Source organism: Lutjanus erythropterus, chromosome 14 (assembly GCF_056507025.1).
Source record: "Lutjanus erythropterus isolate fLutEry1 chromosome 14, fLutEry1.hap2, whole genome shotgun sequence".
NCBI lineage: Eukaryota > Metazoa > Chordata > Actinopteri > Lutjaniformes > Lutjanidae > Lutjanus > Lutjanus erythropterus.
Window position 1 is genome coordinate 5,538,710 of NC_139330.1, and position 13,138 is coordinate 5,551,847.

Here is a 13,138-nt window from a genome sequence, read left to right on the forward strand (position 1 = left end):
ACACTATTTGGCATATATTTACTATGTAATTAGGCAGTTACTGATTATTCATTTAATTATTATCTATAGTTTATATTAATTATTGTACTTAATCATTGCCTGTGAATTACAGCAATGAAATGTAATGCAAAAAGTTGGGATGTGTATATTTACAAAGAACAGTGAAAAGTTTATTAGTTAGAACCATATATATCTTGTTTTTGCACTGTATATCAGTCAAAAAGAGTTTGCAAATACTTGCATTCTGTTTTTATTTACATGAAGCACAGTTTCCTAACTTTTTTGGAATGATGGTTTTAAAAGTGACTTAAGTCAATTTCCTTTTTTAACTGATACAATCTAATTACTACTCTGGACATATTCAAATGTTGAGTTAAATGAGTAAAGCTTTATGACAGAATGTCCTTTTGGTTGTAAACTTGTAAAATACCAAAGACTTTCGGATCTTAAGTGGGAAAACAGGAATTCCCACCACCAACACTGCTTTGAAGTCAGCTCACAACCTGATGAACTGAGGCCTGACTTACACATTTCATAAGGCTGTTACGTGTTGTTGCTTAAGGCCAAAGAGATTAGACTCCCACAGAGAGGGAAGCTGAACAAGTGAAAGCATCAAACTGGGAGTGTGTCTGCTACGTACACGATTCATTTGAGGAACTGCCTCCACTTGAAACAAGCCCCTGCTGGATGGTGAACCTACCTGGTAAACAATAACACTTGAAGCCTCCTGATAGATCCACGCACACTGAACCATGTTGACACAGGCCATCAACACAGTGGTTTATGGGTGTTTTGCAGTGCCGCCCGGCGTACCCATGTTGACACACACATCTGTAAGTATTTGCCAGCTCTTCACAGAGGAGAGTCCCCTCGGGGTCGCAAGGATTTGACACACATTGGTTCACAGATGAGGAGCAGTCATTGCCATGGTATCCTGTAAGAGGTGGGATCAAAGAAGTGATTGATGTGCTGCGCTGTGTACAGTATCCTCCTGCCTGCCCACGTCTGGCACACATCATAGATTGTGATTTCACATAATGCCGTCATTGCCAGTGTTTTTGCTCCCTGCTGATTTACATATTTTATCCAGCCAGAGCCTAAAGCACTGAAACCAAGAGGGGATTTCAGCAACAGTACACAACCTCCAGAAAAAAACTGGTGTGTGTGTCTTTATTTTACCAATTGTAACTAATTTGTGGATTTGTGCACATGCTTTCTAATGTTATTCACTTAGAGGGGAAAGCTGTTTTGCTGATACCACAGTAATCAACAACACTAATATGTTTTCACATGCATTAAGGGCTGAATGTGAAAGAGAGGGATTCATGTAGCACAAACCAAGAAAGGCACACGAGGCACTGTCGTTAAAATGATTAAATAGCAGCGCCACCGCATAGACATGCATCACGCTCTGTGCATGAGGCATCAAGTGTGGGATGGCACACCAAAAGAAGAATAATCATGGACACAAGGAGTCTTATAAAAAAAATAAAAAATCTGATTAACTCACAGGAGAGAGAGCGCTCCAGACAAGTGATGGAAACTGTGTGCAAATATGGACAGAAGTGTTGATGTGATATAAATACTTTCTTTGATCACAAAGCCGAATGTTTCTCTACAATTCTGTGCTTTATCAGTGAAGTGTATGAACTGCACTGCAGACTGGAGTCTCTGTTAACACTGAGATACAGACAGATTGTCTTCACATGTCTGTATCCTATGAAAGCTGATCCCACCTGAAAACAGAAGATCCTGTAAGTCATTATAATGAAAAGCTTTCTTGAAATAATTAGTTAGTATTTCAGAATGATGAGAAACTAACCGCTTAGTGAGCCATTATTTTCAGTTTTTCAAATTATTTTGAAATACTAACTTAACATTTTTAAGTTATCTTGGCCATTCAAATTAATACAAAAAACATGAACATACTGGATCATTTATTACATATCATATCACACTTCTTTATATCGACAGACGCTCTCACAGCACCCTCTCACTGTGACTGGATTATTTCAATTTAAGATGAAGCACAATTACAACAGGCAGGCAACACTATACCATCAAAGGCAATATAAGATATACTTGCTTAATTATATTTGTTTGTATGGATTTTAAATTGGCCTACCATGGATTATGTTTTATCTAGATTTGGTTCCAAGAAGACTGCACTCCCTTTTTTACACTTAGGGATCTAAAATGGGTAGCACCTGTTATACAACTTACTATTATTTTTTAATAAGTACATTATTGCGTGCCTATATTTCTAGATTCTATGTATTATTGGGAAAAAACCCAACACCAAGCTTGTTTCATGTATCTTAACAAAGACTGAGCTCATTAATAAATCTACTGTATAACTGTGCCTACTTCATACCTGGAGGGCAAATACAGTACATTTCTCCAGCCAAGTTGTGGGTGCAGGTTCCTCCATTCTTGCAGAACTCAGCATCCGATGCACAGGCAGAGACAGATATGGAGCAATTTTTACCTGAAAGGCAAATAAAGACTGTTAATTGAGCAAAATAAAAATGAACACAAACATACATCTCTCACATAGTGACACATCGATCTCACACAAACAAGTTGGACCGCAGAGAGTGGCAACCTTTAATGTGATGTGAGGCATGCTTGTGTTTAGTAATTGAACCAGTGGGGGTGATACTACAGAATAAATGCTATATATCTGCACTTTCACTGTCTATTACAGTTTCTTAAACCCAGTTACAGGCACACATAATTGATTTAGTCTAGTTTTCTACCTGCTTATCACGTTACAGTGGTGATACGGAAAAAAAACACTCAATAAACATATGGGAGTGATGGATACAATATAATGAAATATAAAAGATGAGATCAGTGTTATGTTTAACATACAGCCTAGTATTTTGACAGATTATTTAAATTACTGTATTCAGGAGTGATGGCAATGACAGATTTTTGAATCCTCTACTTAAAGGAATTTCTCCCCAGCTTTACTGGTTATGAAACCCGCTGCTGAGCTTAACAACAGGACATGCAGAACCCATCAACAAAGAGACCCCCATTTACAACCAATCAAAATGACAACGGGCAGCAGGGAAACCAACCACCACCACCTCACAAGTATAATGGTCAGTTTTACTTTAAGCTGAACTACGGCTGACCTGATAAACCTGACCATGCTCCCTCTGCTCCAGATGCTCTTGCATGTGGAAACTCATTCCTTTTTTTACTAATTTGTATATGGGCACATACACAGATACCTATGTGTGTCTATATATTTGTAACTTTATTGACTGTAACATCTGAACTAATATTACTTAATACTCATTTATTAATGTTGATATATAATCCTCGGTATCATTCAGGAACAGAGTGCCTTGGTTTTAGATAGACAGATATTAATTCTTCAAAGAAAGACATTTTAAGACAGGATTTATTATTAATCTTAATAAGCATTGTTCACAGCCTGCTCCCCAAAAATGCAGACTTAACTGTTAATATGTGTGCATTAAAGGCTTTATTACCCTTAAGAAGTGCTGTTCACACTTAAAATCAGGTATCCCCAAAATGCATAGTTAACTGTTAATAACCGCATAGTTAAGTGCTAATAATGCATAATAAAGTATTTTAAAAAATCTTATTAAAGCAACAACAAAAGCTTGGCAACGGTTTAAGTAAGTTAATTTAACTCAATAATTTGAAATGTTTAGAAACAATTGTAAGAGCCTCATAAGCCTTTTATTAACATTCCTAGGCAGTCTATACACTGTTAACAAGTTTCTGTGCTTATAAATATCTTATTAATTCACAAAAACATGTTAATTATGCCATTATTAGCATTACATAGCATTATTAACCCATACTGGTGTTAATAAGCATGTTATTCAGTGTTTATTACCTGTTAACTGCCACGTATTACAGGCACTCTGAAATAAAGTGGTACTGTACAATGTGTTACTGTGTCTTACACTAAATGAACTGTAGTCAATCTGAGGTTGGTGAACTCTTACATTCGACAACGGCACCACTTTGATGGTAATCGGTGCTGAAGCGCCATCAATCTGCACTATTTTCATTAAAGCCTAAACTATGAAAATGATGACACAGATAACTCACCAGTAAAGCCCGAAGGACAGACGCACTCATAGTCTGCAACCAGGTCAATACATGTGGAATTATTGGCGCAGTATCCATGGACACATTCATCATAGTTGATTTCACAGTTCAACCCCCCAAACCCTATAAAGGTATAAAGACAGGGAGAAAAATCTCATCAGAGATGGTGTGTGAATGTCAGTAAACACCAGAGTTGAAAAGATACTAATTAGTATCAAATTATAGCCTAAAGCAATTTATTGGTGTCGTGAAATTTTACATGACTTTTCACTGCAAGCCCATCACAAGTAAACAAGCACATAATATGGGGAGCAGGCTGCACCAATGTCTGCATTTTTGAGAAAATAAATTATATTTTGTCATATTGTGACTGTGTCTGCTTGATTAACATTTTTTTTGAATGGCGAGTTATATCAGCACATTTGATATTTTGAAAAATAAAAGGTTAAAGTCATGAAGTAAAAGGGAGTGCTGCCAATTTCTGACATTTTAGTCCCCCATAAATATATTCCACCGCATGGTCACGCTACAAAATGACTATCATTAGCACTGTCACACACTGCAGCTACAGGAGACCCATGACTAATGCTTGGCTATCAGCACCATCGGTGCAGGTCAAATTCTCATCATTTCTCAAACTGACCATGGAACCAATTTCCACCTCTCTCCATGTCATAAAATTTGACAATTATCCTGACTTCATTAAAAATGCATAACAGGCTTCACCCGCAATCAAGGTTTAATCAGAGGTATGTCTCACAGGTAAGATGCCAACTGGACCAAGAAATTATTGGAAAAATAGCTGAGATTTATTCATTCTTACTCTAATGATGTGAGTGACAATTTCTGATAGAATGATTTTATGTGACACAAATTTGAAGCAAATATTTGTTAACCTAACAGGTTCAATATCCAGGATCCTGCAAGCCAGGAAACATGGCGACAGAGGCAGTGAAAATCACAAAGAAAGGTAGCAATCAACACAATAGGGTAAAAAAAAAAACACCTTTTGTTGAGAGCAAACGCATTTTCATTCCAAGCAAACACAACAACTGAGTTCACTGATTAGTTCCTGCTCTTTGGCTCGAGATGAGCTAATCAGCAAAATCACCTGATGTGTTTGGTCAGAACAAAATTCTGTATCTATAAACTCTCCATGGAACATGGCTGCACAGATATTAAGATAAACTTTGTCGTCATAATATGGAGGAAATGGTGTTGGGTGAAAAAGGATGATAAGGACTAAGAATCTCTTGCAGCTGTGCAAAAAAAAAGTTGAATTCTTGTACATCCCCCCAGCTGCATTCAGGTAGTTATCTACGTTTTTGTTGAGGACATGTTGCACTGAGTCTGCAGATAAGTTGCCTGTATCAAATGTAATGTGCAAGAAATATTCTCTACCAGTGACGGACTCAGGCTGTCTGAGGGGCAAGGGCACCAGCTGTATGTGGGGGGGCACCAGCTGTATGTGGGGGGACACCAGCTGTATGTGGGGGGGCACCAGCTGTATGTGGAGGGACACCAGCTGTATGTGGGGGGGGGGCACCAGCACGCCGAAAGTCGTGGTGTATTCTTTTACATTTTGTCCACTGGAGGAGCAACCTGGAAGACACTTTACCACATTTTGTCCAAAAGTTTCATTTGGCTTATCATACCATATCATAGTTATTTATTCATACACTAAGACTGTGGCAATACTGATTATCTTGACAGTGTCAACATGTACTGCTTCAATAAGGCTCTATTTGTCAGTTATTTAGTTATGCTAGCAAGTCATTAATAAATGGTGATGGGTTGTATACTTTAGAATAATTAGTAGTAAGCAGTAACTGGAGCTTGCCAAATAGTGAGCCTAGACTGATGTATGAAACTATGTGAAAACTTGTTTAAAATTGTAAATTAAAGATTTATAAAGTGTTTACAACCTAATTAATAACTTATAAACCATTATATTACATAATTATTGCATTTGCGAATCATTTATGAGGGTAGTCTTAGTAGTACCAGCGCTCAAAGTCATACAATAAACTAAAAATGGGAGATGTGGTGAAGTGTAAACAGATTATTCAGTGTATTTGGGATTTGTATACCTAGTTACTGTGTTATGATTTTATTCATAACAATATAAATAAGGGACAGTAAAAGAGGTGGCTGCATTCAATTGGTTTTCTGAATATTTTTAGAAGATGTGTTTTTCCTTGTATGGTTGTTGAACTCGAGCACCCAGTGAAAGACGCCCTTTGCTTGTTAATTTGAGCTGCAGTGGAAATAACTCAGTGTCGTTTCATCTCAGTTTGTCCATTCATCCGCAAGAATAAGAAGACGACCACCAAATAACAAAATGGAGAAAGAATTCTTGTTTAAGTAATTCTGAATGGCTTTTTCATTTAAGCCATAACTCCGGGGCTGAAACTGGTTGGCTGCACACTTAAAAACCTACAAAGGTCTAAATTAGCCCCATAATCGCATCATCTCGACTATTGGGTGATCTAATTGCATTGCAACTTACCCTCTGAGCAGAAACACTGATACAGGTCAATGCCGTCCACACAAATACCACCGTTCTGGCATGGCTTTGACTCGCACTCATCGAGATTTACTTCACAAAATGACCCTCCAAACCCTGCAGCATATACAAAAAACACACTGTTATTGGAATCCTTTTGCCTGCTTTCATTCCTCAGCCAATTAGGATCAGCATGACTTTGTTTTCACAAACAAAAGCTGGTTTTCAAAGCTTGTATTGATTCAAAGAGCTCGCTGGGCACATGCAGACTCAGCTCACTGGATCATTTAATCATGTTTAATAAGAGCCAGTCATTGCCCTTCTGATTTATTACATTAAACAAGCCAAATCCAGTGATTTTTAAGATCAAAGTCAATCTATACACAAAGGGAACCACATGAAACAAATAACATGCATCAGTGCACATGTGTAAACGCACACACACTCACACACACTCACACACACTCACACACACTCACAGGCCATTAATGGGACAAAACACGCCAGTGTTTAAGGCACATTATTGCTGGTGCTACTGTTTGTGGGTGAACCTCACACTCATGTACCAAAGACTATTTGCTGTATCATTATGTACAATGTGAATTTTTCACACAGTCAGCCGAGGACTAAACAGAGCAGAAGGGATGCATCCTGGGATGCTCCTCACAGTTAGGAACATGGAAGAATGAATATAAAAAGAAGAGTCAGAATAAGCAGTTTTCCTCCGATATAATACTGTAGTGTTACACAAAAACAAGAGCAACAAGCAAACAAAAACGACTGCTGCACTGCGAAAAACCAGCCGATGACAAAAACTGTCTCGTGCCAAGTAGGGCTTTTGATGAAACAGCTTTTGGAGCTCAAATAATTTGATGGCAGAATTAAGTGTTGCACTGCAAAGTTGTTCCTTTGAAATAAATGCTAATGTAAAACAAAGAGACGCTGCTGTCGAAAACTGTTTCTTGGTTGTAGAAACACAATTACTGCTTGGTGACGTCTGCCCTTCAACAGAGTTCAAATCACTTCAACATCTGAGGGAAAAAATCCTCAGCAACAATACACTCTTAGAAATAAAGGTGCTAACTAGAACCATAAAGGGTTCTTCAGCTTGTCCTCATAGGAGAACACGGTTCATCCTTTTAAAGGTTTCACTTGGGACCCTTTCAGAGAGTTCAACCTTGAACAAACAAGGGTTCTACCTAAAACCATCTGTGGAAGGTTCCACCCACAACCCCCTATAAGAGAATCTACAGAGAACCCTTCTATGGTTTAATGGTTCCACCTAGAACCCTCTCTGGGGGTTCTATCCAGAAACTTTCCAGCTTCTATGGGTGCCAACAAGAATCCACCTTGGAGGTTCTACTGAGAACCTTTATAACCCCCAATGGTTTTATCTAAAGCCCAACCAGGAGGTTCTACTGAGAACTTTTTTAATGTTCAAAGGGTTTTATTTAGAACACACTCATGGGGTTCTACCAAGAACCTTTTTTATATTCCAAGGGTTTTACCTAGAAACTACCCATGTGGTTCTATGATGAACCTTTTTATATTCAAAGGGTTTTATTGAGAACACACTCAGTGGGTTCTACCGAGAAATGTTCCAGGGATGTTCTACCAGGAACCTTTTTTATTTCAAGACTTTTATCTAGAAGTACCCCCAAGGGGGTTCTACTGAGAGTGTTTTTACCTTTCAAGGGTTTTATCTAGGACACACACAGGGGGTTCTACTGAGAACATTTTTATATTCCAAGGGTTTTATCAAGAACACAGTCAGGGGGTTCTACTGAGAACCTTTTCATATTATGGTACAAAAACCCTGATGAACTCTGATTAAAGAGTTGCTCAAGGATTTCAATGATCCTTGGATGGAAAGAGTTTTTAACGGAGCATTTACTCTCACAGAGAACCCTTGACAAACCCTTCCTTCAAAACAGGGTTCTTCAGAAGCAAATGGTTTTGGGTAGAATCTCAGGCAAGGAAGAACCCTTTTGGAACCTTCATTTCTAAGAGTGTGGCATCCAGGACTATTTCCTATTTTTTCATAGAGTGACATATTGTATAAACATGCAAAGTCATGCAAGGAAAATAAACCATTTTGAGTCCATCCAACATTCTCAGTTTAAGGATGTGATTTAGTGTGAGTTCTAAGCATCAGGTCAAAAGGTCTGGATACCCAAGGGACACACAGTATAGTGAGGGAGGGTATGAATAAGATGTTTTCAAAGGAAAGACTGCCGACCTGAAACATCTAGACAAGACAGAATCTCGTAGTCTGCCCTTGAGAAGTGATCTGGAGAGAGCAGCTCGCCGCAGGTTGCTTTCATTTACATAAGAAATCACTCACAATCCTTCAATTTGACATCTGCCAAGCATAAGTGCAACAGGAGTAATGGAGTTACGGTTATTGATTGGCTTACATGAACTTCTATGTAATAGCCATTCATTTGAAAAGAGATAGCAGAGCTGCTGTGGAATGGTGTCGACTGAATTATGATTGGCTTGGCAGGAAAAAATGTTTTTACTTCAAATACCCGAACAGTGTCCAGGAATAAGCTGCATGATTTCCTGTGCATGTACACACAGTCCCATACTGGCACTCTGTCACTTACTATATATCCTTGACTTGCGAGACTCTGAAGCCTGGTTACCCCTGGCAAACCTCAGAGTATCTAACAGGTCAAGCCTCTTCTTCTGACACCTGTGTTATCCCTGTCACTGCTGGCAGCTGTGATAACACTGTCATCCTCATGGAGTGGAATCACAGGGACTTGACTGACACACCAACACAATTGTGTTTTTTACAGGGATTGCAGGGAATCAGGGTTGCAATTTATTTTAGAGTACACTAATGTGACGAAACAACCATGTCTCTTCACAATCAGACAAAAACTAGAAATATGTTCTTTACCAGACAGTATTAGACCCTCATTAGACTTTCTTATAGGGTAATTAGGAACACATTACAACAGACCTGTGATGTAAACTAAAGTGTATTATTTGCCACTGTTAGATCTGTGTTAGACTTTATTAGGAGGTAATTAAGGACACAGTACAACAGAACTGTAATGCCAGTTAAATCACATATCTGCTGTGAACCAGATCTACCAAGTAACATTACATTTCTACAACACTAGCATTCATACATAGTCTCTAACAATAATAAGAATGTACATTCACAGCGTCTGTTCAAACGTGCAACTTCAAAGAATTTCCGAGCCTAGCTGATTAAGCTAGCAAAGTTCATCTGCAAAGGTGTGCTAATTAGCTTTTGGGTCACGCTACTCCAACCCACAATTGTATGAACATTTGTTGTACATCTGCATTACACTTTCCACTTACCACAACGCTCACCTGTAATTAACAGAACAACCACCTTCTGTATCGCCAAAGTCTGCTACGGCTTAACAAAGCATGTATGTTTAAGTGCCTGTGATATTTTTATTTGTGCACAGAAGGCAAAAAAACATATCACCTCACAGGACGTTAGGGGCTTCATTACCTGGCATATGATAATGTGTTCATTCTATAGTATGAGTAGGTGCAGGGATGAAAAGGCACAAACACACTGGTACTTTAGGTAATAGTATAAAAGTCTTGAATAGTTTCGAATAGTAATAGTATTATTTGGTATAATATTGTCTGTATAGTATATTTTGGGTCTAATACAGCATCATAAGCTTCTAATTACTGCATAATTTAAGTGTATGCTGCACAATTAGAGTCTAACTGTTAATTTACTGTTTAATTTACAGTTTTATTATAATTTGTCTCTAATGACACCAAGAAAGTTTGATATGGGTCAGTACAGTACAGTTCTGTTGTAATGTCTCTCTAATTACACTCTAATAAAATTAAAAAAAGGTTTAACAGTGGGAAATAATCATTTAAAATCAATCAGCAGGGCTGTCATGTCATGTATCATTAGTGTACTGCCCAATAAAGTGCAACCAAAATAAGATTATCACACTCTTATGAAGGTGTCAAAACATTATGCACCAGTTTTGGGACTGTAGGGCATGAGAAGACTCTTGGAAATCTTGATCTGATGATGACAACAGCTAAACATTAACTGAAGCATTTATAACAGCAACATACTCCTTCCACAGCACAGAAAAAAATGTTCTCAGTCACGCCATGTGCTCATTTTTCCACCTGTTAATACACCAACATGACAGACATAACACCTGTTAAAGGCTTGCTCACCTCTTTCACATGTGCAAGAGACATTCTGTCCACCCATGGTCTCAGCGCATATTAATGTGTGTTCGCTGCATATTCCAAATGAGCAGAGGTCAATATCCACAGAGCAGTCTTTGCCCTTGAACCCTGCAATGAAAAACTGTGTTAACAAATGAGAGGGAAAATCCAGTGAAACACTGAGAAATAAACAATAAGGACTGAATTCATAAAACGGTAACACATATTTATGTGGCTGTGTGTTTTATTAGGTAAAGACACCTTTTCTTTAGCGGATTAATGGGAGTATTGATTCTTCCCCTTGCAATCTACCTGCTATGCAGTATGCTAATTGAGTGAATCATTGACAGAGACCCACCCCACCAAACTGATCTATATCACATTTATCTACCCCACCAAATGCATGTCTGCATGTCACTGATAGATACCCATGTCAATATCTTTTGTTGTAAATAAAGCACAGACAGATGGTGTGACTGATCCTCATTAGATGTGTTTGTACAAAAAAAGATGACTTCAAGGGAGAACCCTGAAATAGATTACTGTGTTTTTTCGCTGACATCACACTGTTCACCCTGTGCCTATGAGGTAATGCTGGTTAAAACTAGAATCGTTGCCTCACTGTACAGAGAGCTGAACATTTTGATGTCACAGTGAAGTTGACCTTTTGAATATTAAAATGTCATCCCTTCATCATTTTATCTTGTTAGACGTTCTTTTCCAAAATTTTGACATAATTAGCATATAAATTCTTGAGCTATGGCCAGAAATGTGTTTTGACCACTTAATTCATATCAGGTCATTCTTGAGTCCAAGTGGACATTTGTGCTAAATTTGAAGAAATTCAGCTAATCGCATTCACATGAATGGGACAGACATTAGGTCAAAGGGACCTTGGACAGTTGATTCTCAAATCCAAGTCAACATTTGTGCCTAACATTATGTCTTCCAAATGTCCCCCAAGGTGTTCTTGAGATGTGACATTTGCAAATATGGGACAGATTGACAGACAACCCAACAACATAATGCGTCTGGCCACGGTAGACCTTTTGCATTTAATTGTTATGTTCACAAAAGGTGGGTGAGTCACTTTATGGAGTCGGAGAATATTTCAGTTTTAAGGGCAAAATGTTCTAAAATTCACACTCATGCTAACCAAAAACCTCTTTAAACCAGAAGCCTCTAAACAGGAAGAATGTTCCCATATCCCTGTCACATTAATCTGTGTGCCGTCACTGTCTGCAAAGTAGGTCTCACTCACTGGCAGCAAAGGAGAGAAATATTTCAAACTTCCTAATGCAAATCCCTTTTATCAAGACTTGAATATACACACAAGACAGCAGTCACATCAGATTATATAGCTCCTGTTGTGAGCCGTCTCCACTTTCTTTACATTGTAACCTGGATTCAGAGCAGCGTACTTTACATCAACACATCTATCTAGATGTTTGATGACCTTCCAACTACCCTTTTCTCATCATATTATGTATTGCCTTGACTAGTTAATGGACAGCTATTGCCTCCAACAGAGTGTTTCAGAAGTGTTTAATAACCAATTGTGCATGCAATTCACTCTGAGGTTAATGTTGCATGAAGGAATGTCACATTTACAGTGTCACCATCTCCAAATGGGACTCCCTGTTCTATCTGACAGCTACTAGTGGCTCAGCCCAACTCTGCTGCAGAGAGAAAGGCAGAGAGTGAGACTGCTTTTCACTTTATCTCAAAATGCGCAGTAGAAACAAGACATGCTGTGATGTTTTGTTGAATGCATTAAAGACAAGTCCTCATGTATTCATGTTCAGTGGTTAATGACAACAGACATGGGTCATAACTATTCCTTGGCTCGGAGAACTGCTGTTCATCAGCATGTTTAATCATTTCTCATCAGCAACGTTCTGGACGCTTCACCGAGCTGAAAAACTGAAAATCATGTTCTTGGATGGAAATCATCAAATTCACTTCAATAAATAAAATGACACTAACGGTTATGAATAATTATGAAACCTGCACCACCACCACCAAAGAGCTACTGTTTCTGAAATTCTTTGTAAGTTAGCAGGGTAAATACAAGAAAGAAGCCTACTCAAACCATATGATGTGACCAACTCTTTCTCCTGGGCCAAGAATTGGGGAGAAAACTTCCCAAAAAGGTGGGGTTTCCTCTCCTCCACAACACATTTAATTCCTCCGACCCACCAAAGCTAAACTTACACACAGCCATGAGTTTAGGAATTGTTTCTGTAATAGTAAAATAAGATTATTCCTATCTTAGAAACTTAAGATTATTAATGTGATGATGTGCACCACCGCAGAACAACAGAAGGGTTTCTCTGG

General features: G+C 38.3%; 1 protein-coding gene across 1 annotated transcript in view; it reads right to left on the reverse strand.

The window, feature by feature from the left end:
* eys (EGF-like photoreceptor maintenance factor) overlaps positions 1-13,138 on the reverse strand; it is a 266,834-nt gene that overhangs the window by 186,823 nt on the left and 66,873 nt on the right. The window contains exons 13-17 of the mRNA XM_084736538.1: positions 10,808-10,930; positions 6,608-6,721; positions 4,099-4,221; positions 2,375-2,488; positions 701-934 (exon numbers count right to left, since the gene is read on the reverse strand). Of these exons, the coding sequence (XP_084592664.1) occupies positions 701-934; positions 2,375-2,488; positions 4,099-4,221; positions 6,608-6,721; positions 10,808-10,930 (708 nt within the window). The remainder of the gene's footprint in view (positions 1-700; positions 935-2,374; positions 2,489-4,098; positions 4,222-6,607; positions 6,722-10,807; positions 10,931-13,138) is intronic.